General features: G+C 43.9%; 1 protein-coding gene across 3 annotated transcripts in view; it reads left to right on the forward strand.

Moving 5' to 3' along the window:
• Positions 1–9142: 9142 nt before the first annotated feature.
• Positions 9143–20283, forward strand: part of G2E3 (G2/M-phase specific E3 ubiquitin protein ligase) — a 51140-nt gene continuing 39999 nt past the window's right edge. For all 3 annotated transcript variants that reach the window (XM_077818969.1, XM_077818970.1, XM_077818971.1), the window contains exons 1-3: positions 9143–9293; positions 16558–16661; positions 18572–18634. In XM_077818969.1, the coding sequence (XP_077675095.1) occupies positions 18598–18634 (37 nt within the window). In that variant the 5' untranslated portion in view covers positions 9143–9293; positions 16558–16661; positions 18572–18597. The remainder of the gene's footprint in view (positions 9294–16557; positions 16662–18571; positions 18635–20283) is intronic.

The raw sequence follows: 20283 nt of genomic DNA on the forward strand, positions 1-20283 counted from the left end.
TGGGGGGAGGAATCCTGACCTGAAAGTTTGGTCAGTAACCTTGCTGGAAGAAGGTGGTAAGGAATTTTGTTTGAATCTAATATAATTTGTTAAGTTAGTCACTAGTAACTGTTTTATCTTTATTTTTCTTGTAACCATTTCTAACTTTTATGCCTCATTACTTATACTCACTTAAAATTTCTCTCTTTGTAGTTAATCAACTGGTTTCATTCTTTTATCTAATCTAAGTTGAAGTGTCTCAGTAAATCTATTTAAGATAAGATGACATATTATTTCCTTAAAGGAATAACAGACTTAAAATATTTGTACTACACAGGAGAGGGCTGGGTAGTACATGATATACATTTCAGGGAAAAATCTGGGACTGGGAGTGTGTTGCAGTATAAGCAAGGCTGGAGAGAGACATGGTATAAATGGCAAGCGGCACTTACGGAAACACTCAGGGTGTAGCTTGCTGTTTGTGAATGGCGCAGGTGGGATCTACTTCAGTAAGGCACCCCTGGTTGCGTAGCCAGGATGACACAGCCCCTCACTGGTCTGAACTGTACCCCGGCATGTCACAAAGAAGTTCTCCGTCAAGTGATTGTGAACATATACATTCCACTGCAGATGTGTATACCCCCACTGCACTCAAGTCAAAGTTTTGCAAGCAATACCACTAGGTCCCTATCATCCTTGTGTGTGGAGCTGAGGGCATAAAAGGGGCTTGACTGCCACTTCTCACTGTTGGAGCTCCCCAATGCTCTTCAGTTTCAGTTATATATATTAGAAACAGATTTTCTCCTTTATACATAGTTATTGTTCACTTTAGTACAATTAGTTAATAGCTGGGGGCGGGGTTGGAATGGGAGGAAGTTGCCATGCAGCAATCCTATGGATTTAAACAATGTGCCACATGCAGGGCTTTTATCCCTGTAACTGACAGACACAAAAGTTGCCTAATTTTCTTAGGGACGGGACATCCCTATCCTATCTGTATCTTGTTCCCCATCAGGATGAAGAACCAGAGGGATTTCCACCTTTAAAGTTCATCTTCTCAAAAACACAATGTCTACTTCTCCAGAGCCTGACCCTGACCATGAGAGAGTGGAATGTTCCTCCACAGGGAGAACCCCTCTGTGGCATGGATCTGAAGCTGGTTTTGAGTGAGAAACATAGATCTTCTTCCTCTCCTGCTGCCTCCTTGAGGTGTTCATGCACTCCTCATCCCACAAAAAGGTGTTTAATAAAGTTCTAAGACCAGTCAAGTTCTGGTTGTCAGTTTCTTAAAAGAAGCTATCTAAGAGTTACTCAACTGAAATGGCAACGTTTCTTATAAACCCACCAACTCACCTTAAGAAACAGTCTTAACACAGGCAAATTAATATTAAGAATCTTAAATTGAAATTAAATCCCATATTTCTCTCTGTTGGCCATGATTCATTTATGCTTTGTCTCCAGGAGTACAGAATCTAAATAATCTGGTGTTTAACAGGAGAAACTGTTAATACTTCAAATTATAGTAGCGTTTCCATATCCCATTAAAATTATTTTATTTTTGCAATCCCTTGGCAGTACTTTTACAAACATCATCTCACAAAATATGTTGTAAATCTTGTGATAACATCATGTTGCAGAAGTATGTCTGAATTGGAAAGTTGCTTCTTCTTGATGAAGCATTGTGGCTTCTTTGTTGTCTTCTTTGCTTGCTTGGATGAGCTGAGATGAACAGGATGAGCTATGAGAGTAGCTATCTCATTTCAGAGATATTTATACTCTTCTCTTTCCATAGACTTACTGAAGGTGAGACTTACTTACTTACCTCTTTCACGAGCACGGCTGGATCCAAATATCAGACAATGTCATCTTTTCATTGGCTGAACACCTTTATCTGATGGTCTTGGTAGAATCTTCAGCTCATGAACATGCAATCTGCTAATGCATATGCAGCAGGGTTCTAAATCTTCAATGTTAAGGTTATTTGCTCTTTGTGTAGGAGGAGATTCTCAGAACATTTTTAGAGTTTTAATTCTTTTATTCAGTTCATTTTCTGAGATATTCCTTTTAATTCTAAGGTTTAATTGAAGTTGAAATTCTCTTTTCTTGTCTTCTCTTCCTAACAAGCTTTGGAGAGGTGGTTCTTGTTTTTCTGAGTTTGGTAAGGGAGTTGCTTAAGCATTGCCAGATAACTAAATATTTCCCAAATTAATATAAATATTTTATACTCCAATGGCTTCTTATATTATCAACCAGTTATCCAAGGTAATTTTATTCCATATTGCTTGATAAAACATCTTACTTCTCATGTAATAACAGTATCACAATTATTATATTAGATGTTTGCATGTAGGTACAAAACATTTGCAAATGAACATCACAAAAGAACCATGTTAAGGGTTTAAGGAAGAAACAAAGGTTTTCACCTTTAAGGGGAAAGATTGGGCCACAACTAGCCAAAACTATTCCCCATTATACGTGTTTTCCTTAAAGTTAAATGAATGAAGACATTAGAGTGCTTATGAAAGAAATCATTTTAATGAGAAAACTTCCAGAATTCTTTATGTAGATCTAAAACTAAGATTTACTCTTTTGTGGAAGAAACGGGAGAAGGAGCGGTGAGAGGCTCTTGGCTTAGCTTTTGTGAAACTGATAAACCAGGTACTACACATCAATTCTCTTTGAGATCACAGAATAAGAATATCTTCACATTCCTTAACCAACAGTTCTCAAGATTTCAACCGACAGTAGCTTCACCTACAGTTTGCAGTTAAACTCCTACCAAACACTACATGCAAAGTAAAAACTAACATTTAGATATATCTTCCCAAGGTATCACAAAATCAATTCTAGAGACTATTAAAACAAAATTGAAATTATACAGGGGCATTCCAGAGTCTGCACAATCAGACTTGGAAGTGATAAGCACAGATTTATAACTTAGTTTTTCTCTTGAAAACTTTCCATGGCCTGTCATTTAATGGAAAAAAGCAGAGATTTCCTAGGAATATCTTGAATTAGAATGAATATTTTATTAAAAAAAATAAGCAACCAGAAACATAAATGTGAGCAAGTATTCTCTGTGTATCATCTGTATGAAAGTAACTGTAGATATCTCCTAAAATTTAGTAAAGGCAAAAGGAATGATGATAACCTGAAATTATAAAAATGATATTTTATCACTAACCACTTTTGCATCAATATTGTGATTTATTTCCCACAGCTCCAGATGCATATAAGTATCTACTGGAACCAACTGGCTTGCATTTAATGGAGCTACTGATCAATCTGAAAATTCATGATGTTCAAAGGTACCAGTGAAAAAGCACCATTAAAACCTAGGAACAAAGGAGGAAGAAATGAAAAGCAATTTAGCCTGTGCCCTGTTTGACAGACCTAGGAATGTGGCAGAGTGGTGCTGCATTCATATAAACACATTATACTTGTGATCCACATGAGAACCTAGTAACGCAAACGTTCAGGCAACATCTGAGCTCTCCTTGGTGAAACCACAAGGTCACACAGTAGGAGAAATATCATTCCCAAACACTGCTGCTCACGTATCTATTTATTATCTGAACAACCTGTAACAAGAGACCTGATATTGCTATTTTGTGAGGAAATTCCCACTGCCAAGAAGGTGGTGTGTTTGAATTTAGAAGTCGCCCAGCACAGTCAGGAGAAATTTTAGTAAAAAAACTCAAACAAAGATGTAAGAGATAATGGAAGAGAATTAGAAAAAGTTATGTATTGTGATAAACAGCAAGCAGATACTTTTCAAAGGGTGGTGGACAAAGTTAGCAACTGTGAAAGTTAGTGGTAAATAGGATGGAACGGTGAGTTGACCTAACTTTCTACCTTTCCTCTTGAAGGTTAAATCAAGACTACAGACCTGACTCACTGTTGCCCTGCCTTGTAGTCATTTACACCAGTGCAGAGTGGATGTAATACACTACTATTATTATGAGTCCAGAAAAACCTAGTTTGAGCCAATGTAAAGCAGTATAGTATACAGTTTGGAGTTTTTTGCAGCAAGATGTGCGTAGGGTCTATAGAGGAGATTAGTATTTATTAGTCACAATTTTTAATATAATCAAGGGTGAAATTGTCTGTCTGAATTTCTCTCATAAAACTACCACGGCTCTGCTTTAAATAAGTGGAAAACACTGTCTCATGTTCCCAGGTAGTAGATTGATTGTTTATCTAGAGGATAAGATCCTATTAATGCTACCAGCTAAGAGAGTCAGGGTAAAATTCTCTGCTACTGTAAACTGGTATAGTTCCACAGACTTCAGTTTACAGAAGCAGAGAATTTGACCCCTTTTCTTTTAGTTCAAGTAGTAGACACCTGTGCTTTTGGTGCTGAAAGTTCTAATTTCAGCCTCTGCTGACAACTCTTCATGGGGCTCATTGCAATGTCTATTAAGCCTTAGGTTGGGATCCTAACCTGTCTTGTTGGGGCTTTTATTTCCCTCTGCGTCCTACTTAGTAGCACCCAAAGGTAGCACCTCTGAGTGAACTGTGACCATTGTAGCTGCACAGGTTTGACATTTTGTAATAGAAATGGGCTACCTCAATAGAATTTTGATATTGCAAATGTTGCTACAATCCCCCAGCACATCTACAAACACACATACAGCCTCTGCCACTGGTGTATAGGCCTTCACACCACTTTTGGGAATGCACTTGTTCTGAGAAAGCCCAACTAGTCATTCTCCATTGTGTTGACCTGCATAGTAGTAGTGACTGTACACAACCAGCACTAGTACAGCAGAGGCAACAGAACAATTACTCCTTACGCTGCAATCCCATGATACTCTTGCCCTTTCAATGGCAGTTTTGACCGCTTAGTGAACTAACTATGTCCCCTGTCAAGCTGTTTGGATACAGGTCTCAGAGATGCTAAGGTGATTCTTGATTAGTCACTGCTCTGCTCAACCCCTAAGGCCCCTCTATTCAGGACAGGCCCAAGAACAGCCTAAGTATACTCAAGTAGTCTTCCCAGTCCCTTCTACAGGGCTAATTTCAAATCCCCAGAGCAGCAAAGGAGGACACAGAAACAGACTTTTTTTAAACATTCAAATTTTACAAACTATGAAAAAAACCACAGTTGTCTCCTGTAGGGTTTCACCTGCTTTACAGAAAAGCCCAAACCCACAAAGGACAAAAAGTAAGGCTGGCTAAACACATATATGGGCACACGCATAAGCACCTCACACAATGCATGTATTTCGTTGGGAGTTTCTACAGCAGTTCATGCACTGCCTCAGTAATCACGAATGTCTGATACGAGATTCAATCCATACAGAATTAAATAATGGTAACATAATGAATGTCAATCAATGTGGTGGTATGGAGAACTGGTCTTGTCAAACAAACTTGCTATCATTTTTTTTTATGAGATTACAATTTGGGTTGATAAAGATAACTGTGTTGATACAATGTACATGGGTTTCTGTATGGCATTTGACTTATTATTGCATGACATTCTAATTTAAAAAATTACTTTACAAAATCAGTGTGGCATGTTAAATAAAATAATAATAATAATTTGTATTATTGTAGCACCTAGAAGCCCCAGTCATGGACCAGACCATACTGTGCTAACTGCTAGACAAACACAGAACAAAAAGACAGTCCCTGCCCCAAAGAGCTTACAATCTAAGTATAAGACAAGAGACAACAGATGAATACAGAGAAACCAATGGGTGAGCACAAGGAAGCAATGAGACAATACTGGTCAGCATGATAGGCAGTGGTCTCAGAACATCATCAGCCTAACCGTTGTCAAGTTTTTTGTAGTCATCATGGTAAAGTAGCGTTTTGAAGGATGATAATGCATTAGTTTTGCAGCTTTTTATGGGGAGCTCCTCACAAGTATGAGGGACAGTATGGGAGAAAGTATGAAACTGCTCCTTTAAAAAATTAACAAGGAGGTGATGGAGGCTGGCATCATGGGCCAATAAGAGGTGTTAGTTGATCTTTTGATATTGAATGAGAGATGATAGGTATGGAGGGGATAGGTGGTGAAGGGCCTTGAAAGTGAAGACAAGTAAACTTATGTTTGATGTGATAGAGAAATGGGATGCAAAGAGAGAGATGACATGGTTCAAGCAAGGGGCTAGGAAAATTATCTTTGCATCAGCCATCTGAACCAGGTATCAGTGGGGCGAGATCACATTTGTTGAGGTCACAGACACTGACATTACAGTGATGTCATCCATGAGATAACAGTCTGGATGATAGTTTTAGCTATGCAAATGGACAGGAAAGGCTGTATGTGGTGGGGTATACAAATCCCACATTGAGACCGAAGGGGTTAAAAGACAATCCTGGGCCCAGATAACCCCCCCCCCCCCCCCAGAGCTGCTGAGAATGCTCCAACTGCAGAAGTGGGTTAGAAAGAGCTCAGAAGCCCAGGCAAAGAGGGTTGGACAGGCTGCAGGAGAGAGGAATCTTTCTCCAGGAAGTCAGATGAAGGGCTGAGCTTGAGTGGGCACCACAGAGCGGATAAGGCTCTCAGACAGTGCCTTCTGGCACCAACCTTCCCTTTGAGAACCAGCAGGTCTTTCAGGGCTCTTCACTATAGGACTCTTTGTGTTAAATGAGTGACTGTTTGAACTATAGGGGCCATGCCCCAGATTGAAGGGACAGATAGGTAGGAAGTAGCCCAGGGCAACGGACTTAGACTTGCTGCAGGGAGGACCCTGCTGGTGTTGTTTCCTGCAGGGCCCTGGTCTGGGTGCAGTGGAAAGGGTGGGCCCGAGTCCCTCTACCCACCCCTTTATGGGCTGAGGCCCAGATGTAAGTTGAGAACAGAAGATCCCCAGCTAAGGATAGGCACCTCTACCACCCTGACAGAGAGACAAAAGGATGAAAGTTGTGTGCGCTAACCACTACGCTGCTCAGCCCTCTGAACACCCTATCACACCGTATCTTAGATATATTATGCAGAAAGAGTCAGCAAGATTTAGACATAGCCTGGATTTGAGTACCTAGAGAGAGGTCTGAGTCAAAGTTAATGCCCAGGTAACAGACCTGAGTGACCGGTAGGGTGGTGGTGGTGTCCACAGTGATAAAGAAAGGAGGTAGCAAGGAGAGAAAGTGGGGTAGGGAGCAGAGACCTAATGGGAGCTAGGTCCCTAAATACCTTCAAAAATCTGGCCATAAGAGGTTTGTTTTAGCCTTAAATGGATTTTAAACAGGTTAACTGATAGATCTCAAAATGTAATTATTAATGAAGAATCCCCCTCAAATGTGGTTCTTTCTAATAGAGTTCCACAAGGAATTCATTCTTGGTCCAATGCTAATCAATATCCTTACTAATGATCTTGAAGAAAATATAAAATAATTGCTAGTAAAGTTTGAATATGACACAAAGGTTGGTGGAGTACTAAATAATAATGACAGGTCAGTTTTACAGAGTAATCTGGATCACTTGGTAAACCGATTGCAGTCAAACAACATGCATTTTAACACAGCCAAATGAAAGTCATATGTCTGGGAACAAAGACTGTATATTTACAGGGTGGGGCATTGTATCCTGCAAAACAGTGTCTCCTGACAAGAATTTAGGATACACAATGGGTAACCAAATCAGCTCCAAGTGTGATGCTGTGGTTAAGAAAAACTAATATGACCCATATAGATAGATAAAAATAGGGAGTAGCAAGGAGGAAGGAAGTGGTATTACCAGGGGCAGCCCATCAGCCCAAGCAAGTGAGGCACAGCCTTACCAAGAATTCCCAAAGGTTATAAAATACATTTTACATATTTTTTTTATTTAATTGATAAATATATAGATTTTCTGCTACAAAACACAGCAAAAATCAACAGAAAATTAAACAAAACTGAAATGTAAAAATATTTAATACATGAATGGAAACAACAGACTCAATCTCCTTTCCTCCTCAGGCTCATGCTAAAGTGCTTGGCACAATAGCATCTCCAAGCCCTGTATAGCTGGTAGCAACTCAGGATGAGACCGATGGTTCTCCACCTGATTGACAGTGTCAGAGTATGTAACAAGGCACATCCCTTGCCCAGCACATACAGATCCTTCAGCAGGGCAAAACCACTCATTGAAACAAAACAAGAATGTAAACAGATACCTCATTGATAGAGAGATATTACCTAACCCACTATGTCTTGCTAGTATCCTGGTACTGATACAGCTAAACTGCATACAACCAACAGATATGTACATCACATGAGATGGACATTCTGCACAGTTCAAAGCACTGTGCTACTGGTATACCAATGTACGGATCCTCTGTTGACCACAGCAACTGCCGGGCAGGGGTACAAGCATGACGGAGACCTCCATGACTTGAGCCCCCAGCACCTGGGAGTTGTAGGGTCCCCCTGTCACCTGAGAACTGTGGGGCCAAGCTCCCAGCCGCAGAAGGCAGCAGGGGTGAGAACCCGAGTTCCTGGCCACTGTGGACAGCAGGGAGACCCCGAGCTCCCGGTCCCCGTGGGTGGCAGGGCCCCTGTGAGACCCTGGCCACCGTGGGCAGCGGGAGTGCTCCGCAGCTCCCGACTGCCGTGGGAGCCCCGGAGCATGGAGCTGCTGTGGGCAGCTGGGGTGCCCTGGAGCTCCGAGCCATTGCGGGCGGTGGGGGAACCCTGCAGCTCTGAGCTAGGCTCCGGTCGGGTGGGGAGCCTGCAGCTCCCTGTTTTGTCATGCACATTTTTAGTAAAAGTCCCAGATACGCCATGGGCTTCCGTGAATTTGTCTTTATTGCCCGTGACCTGTCCGTGACTTTTACTAAAAATATGTGCGACAAAATCTTAGCCTTGGTGATGACCAATGTGAGCTCTGCAGTTTGCACAAGCGCAGTCCCATCAGTACCGGTTGGGGCTGTGCACTTATCCAAGGAGGACGTAGGTAACTCCCAGCCCCAGGCCAGTCCCATGCCTGGGCCAGGGGAGCTGTGGTACAGGGCGCTCCGCAGCTCACTACACCCTGCCTCTGCTGGGGTTCCGTAGGCCATGCCTCGCCCCTCGCCCCGCCAGCGCCGGCTCTGCCTCCAGGGCCGCAGCCCGACACGCCCCCGCGCCAGGCTCCTCGGAATCTGCCTCGAGGGAGCGCGCGCCACAGTGCTCAGCTGCTAGGCAGCAACAGCCGAGCGCCGATCACCAGCCAAGCGCAAATAGCCGACGGCCGAGACAGCCTGCCAGGTTTGGGGCGGGCTTTGGCGCCTCGCTTCCGGGACGCCAGCGGATGTTGGGGTTTGAATCGGGTGTCGGTTATGACACTGCTGAGCCTTCGCCGTGAGGCTCGGAGCTGGCGATGCTGCTTGCGGAGCTGCCGTGTGAGTAACGGGCCCTCTTCCCCTGCGCTGCGTGTCCCGCAGGCTGGTGCCAACGAGAACAGGGTTCCCGCTGGGCTTGCCCCGACCCCCCGCTTCACGCCGGGACCCCCCCCCCCGCCTTCCGTCTGCAGCCCCGGGGCGCGCTCCCTCCGGCCCCTTCTCCTCTGACCCTGTCCCCGGGGTGCGGGGGCAGCTCTCCTTCCGGGACCCCTCTTCCTCCGATTTTATCGCGGGGTGCGGCTTTGCCTCCGACACCTCCCCCCTTTTCCGACTCTATTCCGGGGGGGTTGCCCCATCGACCTCGTGTTCTCCGGCCCATGGCACTGCCACCCATACGCTGATACAGATCAAGACCTTCCTCGTGTCATGGGCTGGGGAGGGGGTTTAACGTGCAGAATAGGACCCCAGCCCCCTCTCCTGTCTCAATAGGGAACACGGGGCAGAAGAGACAACCAAATCCCATCCCCAGAAGGGAGAAGTCCAACATTCTCCTCCCCAGAGGCAGAACGGAGCCCCTCAGAGAGAGAGAGAGAGAGAGAGAGAGATTGTAAAGCATAATGCACCCCCAGTGGAAGTAATTCCCCCTTTTCCCTGTGTAAGCTAACTGAAGCATCTCTGAGAGGACTGAACCTTGCAGGGAATATGCTGTATGGAGTAAAGATTTTATTTTATGTTAAACTTTTAAAAGATGCTCTTTAGGCTCAAGCATCTTAAGGTCTGTTAGCTTGGACTGAATGATGTCGGAGGAGCTCTTGTTAATCTTCAAAATGCTCCATGGACGTTTCTGCTGAAGTCTGAGTATCATTTGCTGAACAAATAGCCCAGTGGCTTTCTTGCAGGACCTGTCATTATGTTGTCACACACCACAATGTGAACCTAAGACCCTTTCATATTTAAATTAAGGGGGCACAGTGTGAACTGAAATAGCACCGGTGAAAGCCCCATATAGCACTTTGTTGTTTGAACAGCATGGAAAGCATGCACCTGAAAGCATCTTCCCTTTGTTCATTTATTGACATTTCTTTTACTTTAAAATCATAAAGACTTCAGAAATTAAAGAACAAACTTTGCCAGTTTGCAAAAGATCAATTTAGCCTTATTTTGAATGAGTGTTTCCCCCCAAGAGTAGGTGCAGTAGGTATCTTGAGCAGAAGCTGCTTTTAATACAGATATGATGTCACTTCAGTAATACAGCTGTGTGAAAAGCAGAGGTAAGATGCTGGGGCGGGGGGGTGCAGAGCAGTTTGCGGGGCACAAAGTGGCCGTACTCTTCCAGTCTCTTCTTAGAAACTAAGGTTTACCCATTGGAATTGTCAACATGAGGTGCCACTCACAATAGGCTGTGCAAATATTGAAAATAAGGTTATTTGGTGCTAGAATATGCCAGTGGGCTAAACTAGGCTCTTTGGGCTTGGCTCCTTCTTGATTCAGGCTGTGTCTACACTACACAGCTTTTAGCGATATGGCTGTGTTGCTACTGCCGTGCCGCTAAAAGTCGTGCAGTGTACTTGTTGTTTGTTGGCTCTCCTGCCATGTCTATGCCAGGGGTTCTCAACCTTTTTCTTTCTGAGGCCCCCCACAACATGCTATAAAAACTCCAGGGCCCAGTGGGGGAGGAGGGATTCTGGGCTGGGGGCATAGGTGTAGTTTGACTTCTATTTTGGGTAGGCAGGGGCCAGCAAGGCTTGAGCCAGCTCCGCACGGTAGGGTCTGGGGAGAGAGCACCACCTACACTCCCTGACTCACCTCAGTAGGCCACCCGTCCTGTTGGGTTTGGGGCGGGGGGGCGCAACCAAAAATGATAACTCAAAGGGGGAGGGGCTTTGCTACCCCTCTCCCTGAGCGATTTTCAAACATTTTGAGCTAAGGGCTGTGTGCGGGGAGGGGAATAAGTCAGGGTGCACGCAGGGGTAGCTAGGGGCCATGTGCACACATGGGGTAGCTCAGGGTGCAGGGAGCTAGGGGTATGTGCAGGGAGGTGTGTAGCTCAGGGTGCAGGGAGTGGGGGTTCATAACTGTGTGCCCAGAGGGCTCCCCTGCAGTCCCTGTTCCCTGAGGGCTCTGCCAGCCATGAAGCCGGGTCTCCCACCCAGGCAGCTTTTATTGGCTGCGTGAGCAAATGGGGCTGGGAGCTGAGGAGCAGTTTCAAACCCCTGCAACAGCAGGAAACAAGGGAACGCTGCGGCTGCCTGGTCCATGGCACCAGCCAGAGCAGCAACTGTCCCTCACTGCCTGGTTCTGGCTTCCCACCTCTGACATGGCCAGGGAGCGGGGAGAGAAGGAGGTGGAGTGGGTGTGTGGAGCTTTCCTGGGACTGCCCTGCTCTTGCACTGTAGTTTTGGCGGGGCAGGGGGGGGAGTGCAACACCCCCATATCTCCCCCATCTATGCCCATGGGCTCAGGGCTTCTGCCCCTTGGGGAGCACCGGGGCTCTGGAATTCAGCCCCGCTGCTCCCAACTCGAGCCCCATGGGGGGCGCTGAGGATTGGGCTCTGGGTTTTAGCCGTGGGGACCCGCAACCCCCCTGAGAGAGTTCTTGGACCCCCTGTTGAGAACCACTGACCTACACTACAGAGTTAGGTCGACATAAGCTGCCTTGCATCAACCTAACTCTGTAAGCATCTACACTAAAATGTTGCTCCTGCCGATGTAACTCGCCCGCTATACTGACTTAACTCTACCTGCGCAAGAGGTATAATGCTTAGGTTGACATAGTTAGGGTGACGCAGTACTTTCATCAACTTTAGTGGCCTCCAGGAGGCATCCTGCTATGCCCCACTGTGACTGCTCTGGTCACAGTTTTGAACTTGGCTGCTGGGCGGCCAGGTATACGTGTACACGTCCCTCCACTTTTAAAGCCCTGTGAATTTTTGAAATTCCATTTCCTGTTCGCACTACCTGGGGAGCTGACTTAGTAACCCGCTCCATGCCGCAAACGCGCTCCTGCCTGGAGTACACAGGATGTGGTGGATTCTCCTGGGTCTGTGGGGAGAAGAGGCTGTGCAGGCACAGCTCCACTCCAGCTGAAGAAACGTCAATATCTATGAGAAGATTGCTCAGGGCATGGGGGAGAAGGGCTACAAGAGGGTCCCTCAACGATGCTATGAGAGAGCCAAGGAACTGCGACAGGCGTACCAGAAGGCAAGGGAGTCTAACAGTTGCACTGGTGCAGAGCCACTTTTACAGAGAGCTGCGTGCCATCCTCGGCAGAGACCCCTCCACCACCCCAAGGGCTCAGGGGATACTTCGAGGGAGTTGGAGTCACAGGCCTCCGGAATGAACAGTGAGGAGGAGGAGTATGGGGAACAGGCCATCGGGGGATCCAGTGACGCAGTTGAGCCAGTCCCTAGAGTCCAGCATAGGCAAGCCTGATGCAGGGGAAGGAACCTCTGGTAAGTATGTAGTTTGCTTTGATATTGCAGGAACACATCTATCTATTCATTTACTCTTTTTTTTAATCATGCTAGAAGAGACAGCAATTCTACCTCTATTGGTTATTTCACTATCTGCTTCTCATTTCCCTGTACAGTTAGGCAGAGGGCGCCCTGCAGAACAGTTTCTTTATGTGCACTGGGATGTCCCGTGAATCCTACATAGAAATCTCAAGAAAACTTGCTTGGAGGTAGTCTGCAATCCCCTGCTAAAGGTTTCTAGGGAGGGCTGTCTTATTTCTTCTGTGGCAGGACACTTTCCAACACCACTCAGGAATTAATTCAGCAGGCACCATTGCAGCACACAGGCTAGCAGCATAGGAACCCTGGTCTGCAGTCACACACATGTAGGAACTATTCCCTTTCAGCCTCCGTTACCCTCAGGAGTGAGATATCAGCAAAAATCCCCACTGCCTATGGAAAATCATGCTAATGTTCAGTTGCCCTATCTGCATATATTCATACCCCAGAGCTAGCCCCCCAATCCCATTGTCCCAACTCATCCCCGAGCTGTACTCACCATGGCTGGGACTGCTGTCGTGCTCTATGAATCCCAAGGAGAAGTAAGAATGTAGTGCTTGTAACTTGTGTGGATCAGGGGGAGTAAGTTCGGTATACCAAGTTTCCATTTATCTTGTGAATATAGTCAACACACAGAGGTACTATTGTATCTTTTGCAGCTTGAAATGTGGACTTGAGGGGCTCTCCATCCACACCAGCGGAGCAGCTCAGCCAGATAAGAAGAAGGAAGAGGAAGCGTGATGACATGTTTCAAGAGATCCTGCAGGCCTCTGTTGCTTTGCCTATCAAGGACAGGGCTTAAAGGATCACCCTCGCAGACAGACTGGACGGGGATAAAGAGGAGAAGAGAAAAGCACAGGAAAAGGAGAGAGATGTGCAACAGGAGATGCTAGTGCTTCTCAAGCAGCAAACAGACATGCTGGTGACTCTTGTTGACCTTCAGGTTCAACAGACCTGTTCTTGCCTCTCTCTGCAGCCCATGGACAACTGCATCCCACATCTCCCTATACCCCACCCTCCCCAAATTCTATGTGGCGCCTGGGGCTGCTGCAGGACCCCTCCCACTTCACCCTTGGGGAGAGTACAGACAATCACAGCCATGCATATGCTGACGTCTGAGAGAGATGATTGGTGTATGTGTTTGTGAAATGAAAATGGCCGTTATTTCCCTTAAAGGTTCCTTTTCCCTGTGTTTATAAAGTTTCATTAAATTATATGTCTGTCTGGGTTTGCAATAAAAGTCTATTTGTAGAAATTTAATTAATCTTTATTCACAACATATGCTGGCTGGGGCTGACATTCACAGATAATACAGCATTGCAGATGCCTCTATTGATATTACTACATACACTGCACTCATTATAAGGTTCACACTGGGGTGCAAAAAACCAAAGCCAGGCAGAGCACACTACAGCAATGCACGTTCTGCACTATTAAAATGGTCTTTCAAAGCCTCCTTGAGCCATATAGCTCCCTGTTGAGCTCTTCTTATAGCCCTAGTATCTGCCTGCTCAGAATCAGCAGACAGCTTTTCCACCTCCCCCCTGGCAGAAACTTTTCCCCTTAGCTTCACAAATATTATGAAGCACACAGCAGGCAGCTATAACCTTTGCGATATTTTGTTTTCACGGAGATCTAATCTCATAAGTAGACAGCACCACTGGCCTTTCAGATGGCCAAAGGCACATTAAAATGTCATTCTGCACCTGTAGAGCCTTTAGTTGAAGCGTTCCTTGCTGCTGTTGAGGTGGCTGATGTATGGCTTCATGAGCCATGCGAGTAACGGGGTAGACTGAGTCTCCCAGGATCACTACTGGCATTTCAACATCCTCAATGGTTATATTCTGGTTTGGAAAGTCCCTGCTTGCAGCCTTCTGTAGAAGCCTGTGTTCTTAAAGATGTGTGCGTCATGCACCCTCCCTGACCATCCCACACTGATGTCAATAAAATGCCCCCAGTGATCCAACAGAGCGTGCAATACCATAGAAAAGTAGCCGTTTCTGTTGATGTACTCTGTGGCAAGATGGTCTAGTGCCAAAATAGGGATATGTGTGCCATCTGTTGCCCCACTGCAGTTCGGGAACCCCACTGCTGCAAAACCATCCACTATGTCCTGCACATTGCCCAGATTCATAGTCCTTCGTAGTAGGATGCAATTAATGGCCTTGCACACTTGCATCATAGTAGCCTTCATGGTGGATTTCCCAACTCAAAATTGATTCCCGACTGATTGATACCGATCTGGCATTGCAAGCTTCCACACAGCGATTGCCACTGACTTCTCCACTGTCAGGCTGCTCTCAGTTTGGTGTCACTGCCAGAGGACTGGGGTGAGCTCTGCACGCACTTCAGGAATGTGGCATTGCACATTCAAAATTTTACAGCCACTGCTCATCATCCCATACCTGCATAATGATTTGATCCCACCAGTCCCGGGCCCAGAACTGGTGCTCCTCCATCTGCAGCTGCTCTGTGAATGCCAACAATAACTTGAGTTGTTTCTATATCCCACAGCAAGCTAGCCTCCAAGGAATTGTCATGTTGCCTGTGACTCCGTGTGCAGGATCAGGCGCGTTGTACGCTCAATGCTCATCACAGTAGTGCAGAGCTGTTCAGGATCCATGCTTTTCACAGAGATGGCTGACGTGGGTTTGCAGGGCTTTTGAAAAGAGGCCAAAACTTTATGGGATGCAGATAAAATTATGAGCTGGAGAAAACTGCGTCATGGGATGTTGAAACCATGTTCCCAGTCACCCCTGTGTGACTTGTTTGCTTCCATGAGACATCAGAAACCTTTCCCAAAACACCCTGCATTAGATGATGGCAAGTTGCACAGTGTGATAGCTACCCACAGTGGACTGCTCTGCATCAGTGCAAGCGCTGCTAGTGAGGACACACTGCTGACACAAGTTTAGTGTGGCCACGCAAAAGCAACTTACATAAACGTACATCTGTCGCAGTTATTAACTTCTGTCAACTTAGTTTTGTAATGTGGGCTTGCCCTTTATTTTGAAACTGATAGCTTAGATTCTGGAGAACGATGTAGTAGCATTAGAGAGGTGCCATATGGATTGTTTCTGAGGTTTGGTATACACTAATTGTAAATAGACATGACACTAAAATATTGTCTGGGCCAGTAGCACAAAAACAAGTTAAATCACTTATTATGGACTAACTTGCCTAGCATTTCCTTAGGTTTACTCTGTTTTTCCCCCCAAGTAAACATAGTCCAATTGCAAGGTATTGTAAACAAATTTCATTTTTAAAACAACTTTTGTTTCTGTATTAAATGTACTACAGTCCTTAGGAGTCATCTTGCCTATTGCCTGCAAGTCCCCATTTCTTATACACTTCAGCTGTTGACTAAATACTTGATTTCAAAATTAGTGGCAGACTTGAGGAAACAATAATTCAGGCAAAAAGTTGACTATTGTCTCACTTTTGTACCCAGTGAGCAATGATTTAGCCCCAATCCTGCAACTGGATCCATGCAGGACAACCTTTGCATTTGTATGGAACCTCGCTGGAGTTGGGGGCTTTGTGCGCAAGCAAAGTTTTGCTCTCACAGATCCTTAATTTGTGAATTAAAAACTCCAGGGCACACCACACTGAGATAAGAGAGCAACGCACTGCTTTTAGTAACAGTTCCTCTTTCTTCTCCCCAAAACCCAAAAGAGAGAATGAAATGTTAGGTTCTGACATTTGTGCTTCTCATTGCCAACCAAACCTAAGTTCCCCCTATCTATCAGGATTTTTCACCATTTAATTAAGCCATAGGGTACTGATGTCTTGGATCCTCTTTGCCTATACAGATGGTCCCTCTGTTCGAGTGCCCTAAAAGACTGAAGACCTTGAGGGTGCCAGTGGCCATTGCTGAGTGAGGAAAAAAACATCTTTCACGGGGAGTTCCAAAGAGGTAAGATACTGTTTTAAACTCTGTTCTTGACTCCCTCACTAAAGAAGGATGGAAAAATAACTTCTTTGTAGCTTATCAGATTCAGTTAAATTGGCAGAAATGGCATTAAGTGACCATCTTGATTAGCTGATTTGTTTGGCAGTGTAAGGGCATAATAAATGTGATCTACATTATGTAGGTATATAACCTGAAGTTAAAATTGTCCAAAAGTATTAAAACAAAATGAGATTGAATAAAAAGGTTGATGCATTAAATTGTATAACTAGTGATTTCAGATTATTCCAATCACAAGCCTTCACTTCTATAGATATTCCTGCACCAGCAGATGGATTACAGGACCCAATAGGTCTCTTCTATGTCTGTCTTCTGATTCCTAGAAATGTTACAGTTTTCTTCCCATGTGCATTGCCAGCAGCTCCTTGAAGAGTGGCTATAGTTTTAAGATTTGTTGCATGTTTCTTGTTTAGTCAAGCAGTGTTTCCCATATTTTTGGAAGCTGAGCCCTTAGTAAAGAAGATGAAGTCAACTACCTTTAGCCCTACTGTGGTGTTAAATGTGAACAGGTCTATCCAGAATAATCGGTCACTCTCTGTAGATCTTCATAATATGATATTCCTCAACTTTGTCACATGTTTTAATCATTTAAATGATTGGGATAGTTCATACCTTAAATCTAATCTACACTGTCTGCAACTTCAGGGAAACACCACTGCATCAGTTATACTTGGATCAAGTTTTCTGCATAAGCATAATAGCTAAAAGTTCTGGAGAACAATTAACAAAATGGATCAGATTTCTTCCTGGTGTAACTCCACTAAAGTCCAGTGAATTATATCAGGGAAAAGTGTGGCCCAGTGTGTCGTGGGGTATTTTTTTGCAGAAACTGAAATCTTGTCAGTTGATTGAGAACAAATTTGCATTTAAATAAATGCATAGTTTACTAATTTGATAGGCAAACTGCAAGTTCTTTGCCAGTGTATTTGCAAAAGCATCTTTTGGAAAGTGGAAATAAAATTTGTTGTTCATGATTTGGTTCACAAATGCTGCGGAAGTCAGAGGCAAATTGCATTAATGAAAGGCTTATTGTTAGAGCACTACCAAATTCACAGTCTATTTTCATAAATGTAATGGTCATAGCATTTTAAAAATCTTGAATTTCATGGTTTCAGATATTTAAATCTTAAATTTCTTGGTGTTGTAACAAAGCATGAATATGTATTTGAAAATGGCAAAATATAAACTTGTAAAGCTTATGATGACCCCTCCCCGCACCGCCAAAAAGTGACAACCTCCGGCCCCCACATTCCATGCCACATTTACTTCTATGCTGCTGCTGGTGGTGGCACTGGCTTCAGAGCTGGGTGCTCAGCCAGCTGCCACCACCCTCTGGCCATCCAGTTCTGAAGCCACTGCCATCAGCAGCGCAGAAGTAAGGGTGGCAATACCATACCATGTCACCCTGACTTCTGTGCTGCTGCTGGCGTGCTACCTTCAGAGCTGGGTGCCTGGCCAGCAGCCGCCGCTCTCTGACTGCCCAGCTCTGAAGGCAACACAGAAATAAGGTTGGCAATACTGCAACCCCCCTGTAATAACCTTGCGACTCCCTTTTGAGTTGGGATCCCCAGTTTGAGAAACGCTGTATAGTATAGCATAAAAGTACAGAAAAGATCAGATTTCACCTTTTCAGCCTTTATTCTTTTCAACTTTTACCTTTCAGAGCGAAAGCTGAATTTTAATTTGTTAGGACTTTGAGGTCATCTGGGAAGCATTGTAAAAGGAAAAATGTAGAAGTAGGTTACTTAGTCTTTTAAGACTAGAGTTTAAAAGAAAATTGAATTAAATACAGTAAAATGCAGCATACCATCCTCAACAAACTGAATACTTTTGACATCTTGTTTTAATTTCCATAGTAAACAGCTAGAAGAAAGGTACTAGAATGAATGAAAATACCCTCTGTCGCTTCCAAAGCCCAGGTAAGTAAGGCTATTTAAATGATTTAGCACAGCGGCTCTCAACCTTTCCAGACTACTGTACCAATTTCAGTGGTCTGATTTGTCTTGTGTACCCCCAAGTTTCACCTCACTAAAAACCTACGTGCTTACAAAATCAAACATAAAAATACAAAAGTGTCACAGCTCACTATTACTGAATAATTTCTTACTTTCTCATTTTTACCATGTAAATATAAAATAAATCAATTGGAATAGAAATACTGTACTTACATTTCTATGTATAGTATATAGAACAGTATAAACAAGTCATTCCCTGTATGAAATTTTGGTTTGAACTGACTTTACTAGTGCTTTTTATGTAGCCTGTTGCAAAACTAGGCAAACATCTAGATGAGTTGATGTATGCCCTGGATAGGGTGACCAGATATCCCGATTTTATAGGGACAGTCCCGATTTTTGAGTCTTTTTCTTATACAGGCTCCTATTACTCCCCATCCCCGTCCCAATTTTTCACTTGCTGTCTGGTAACCCTCCCCTGGAAAACCTCTGCGTACCCCCCAGGGGTACATGTATCCCTGATTGAGAAAGACTGATTTAGCTAACTTACTGTATTTAAATGTTTACAGAACTTGTAGATGCTGCAATACAAAGGCAATAATTTTAATGTAGGATTTCAATTTAAATTCAACAGTATGGCTCCAGCATGTGGCTTGGTAATGCAATGGTTTAAAAGAATGGGTGAAATTTCAATAGTAAAATTGTGTGTTGAAACATGATTCACTTCAGGGTGAGTTCAAGGTGGCATGATATTCTTGATGACTGATTTTCCTAATTTTGTTAAAGGCTTCCCGTAATTATGTTTATGCTTAAAACATATTTTGATCGGTTTTTAAAGCAAATAAATGCTTTAAAAAAATCACTTTGGAAGTGCAACTGCTGGGTTAAACTTAGCTGTGTGTGAGACATATCTATTAAGTTGAGACTTCACTTTTCTGAAAATAGAAGAGTTTAAAATAGCACTGTTTTCTTTCTCTGTTGTGACTGTTAACCATATTCATTTAATGCTAATGGTACCTTTAGATTAATGGAAGTATCAGTAAATTGAAGAAAAACTTTAACTTATTTCTACTGCGGGTCAGAATTAAGATATCTGAAATTAATTTATCTGTTTCTAGCTTTTAGTTTTTGTTCATTTTCTGAATTTCTTGGTAACCTTAATAGTTCGTTTTTGTGTTTTAAATTTGTTAAATCCAAGGTGTTCTCGAATTTGCTAATGGATCTGTTTTGAAACACTATTGTATATTGTACGGGCATTTCTAATATGTGACTTAATGCAGTCAATGGAACCCCCTTCACTGAATCATGTATTGCCAAATGGTTGCCACACATACATATGAAAAAGCAATGGACTAAAAAGTAGTAACACAGTTCTTCAAGTTACTGCACAGGTGGATCCCATTTCTGGTGTCCATGTGCCCAATCACAGGTGAAAATGTTTCATACTCTACCATTGCCAATAGGGGTCACACATATGCCCTTTGTGACTTGTGTCCCCTTCCCCCAGGGCTTAAAGGGTACAGCAACCACCACTAAGTTCCTTCTTCCCATGAGGCAAAGTCAGAACATACTGTCCCTTTGTAGTAATCTTGTTACTTAATAATTTGTTTATG

The sequence above is a fragment of the Eretmochelys imbricata genome, chromosome 6 (genome assembly GCF_965152235.1).
Source record: "Eretmochelys imbricata isolate rEreImb1 chromosome 6, rEreImb1.hap1, whole genome shotgun sequence".
Lineage (NCBI taxonomy): Eukaryota > Metazoa > Chordata > Testudines > Cheloniidae > Eretmochelys > Eretmochelys imbricata.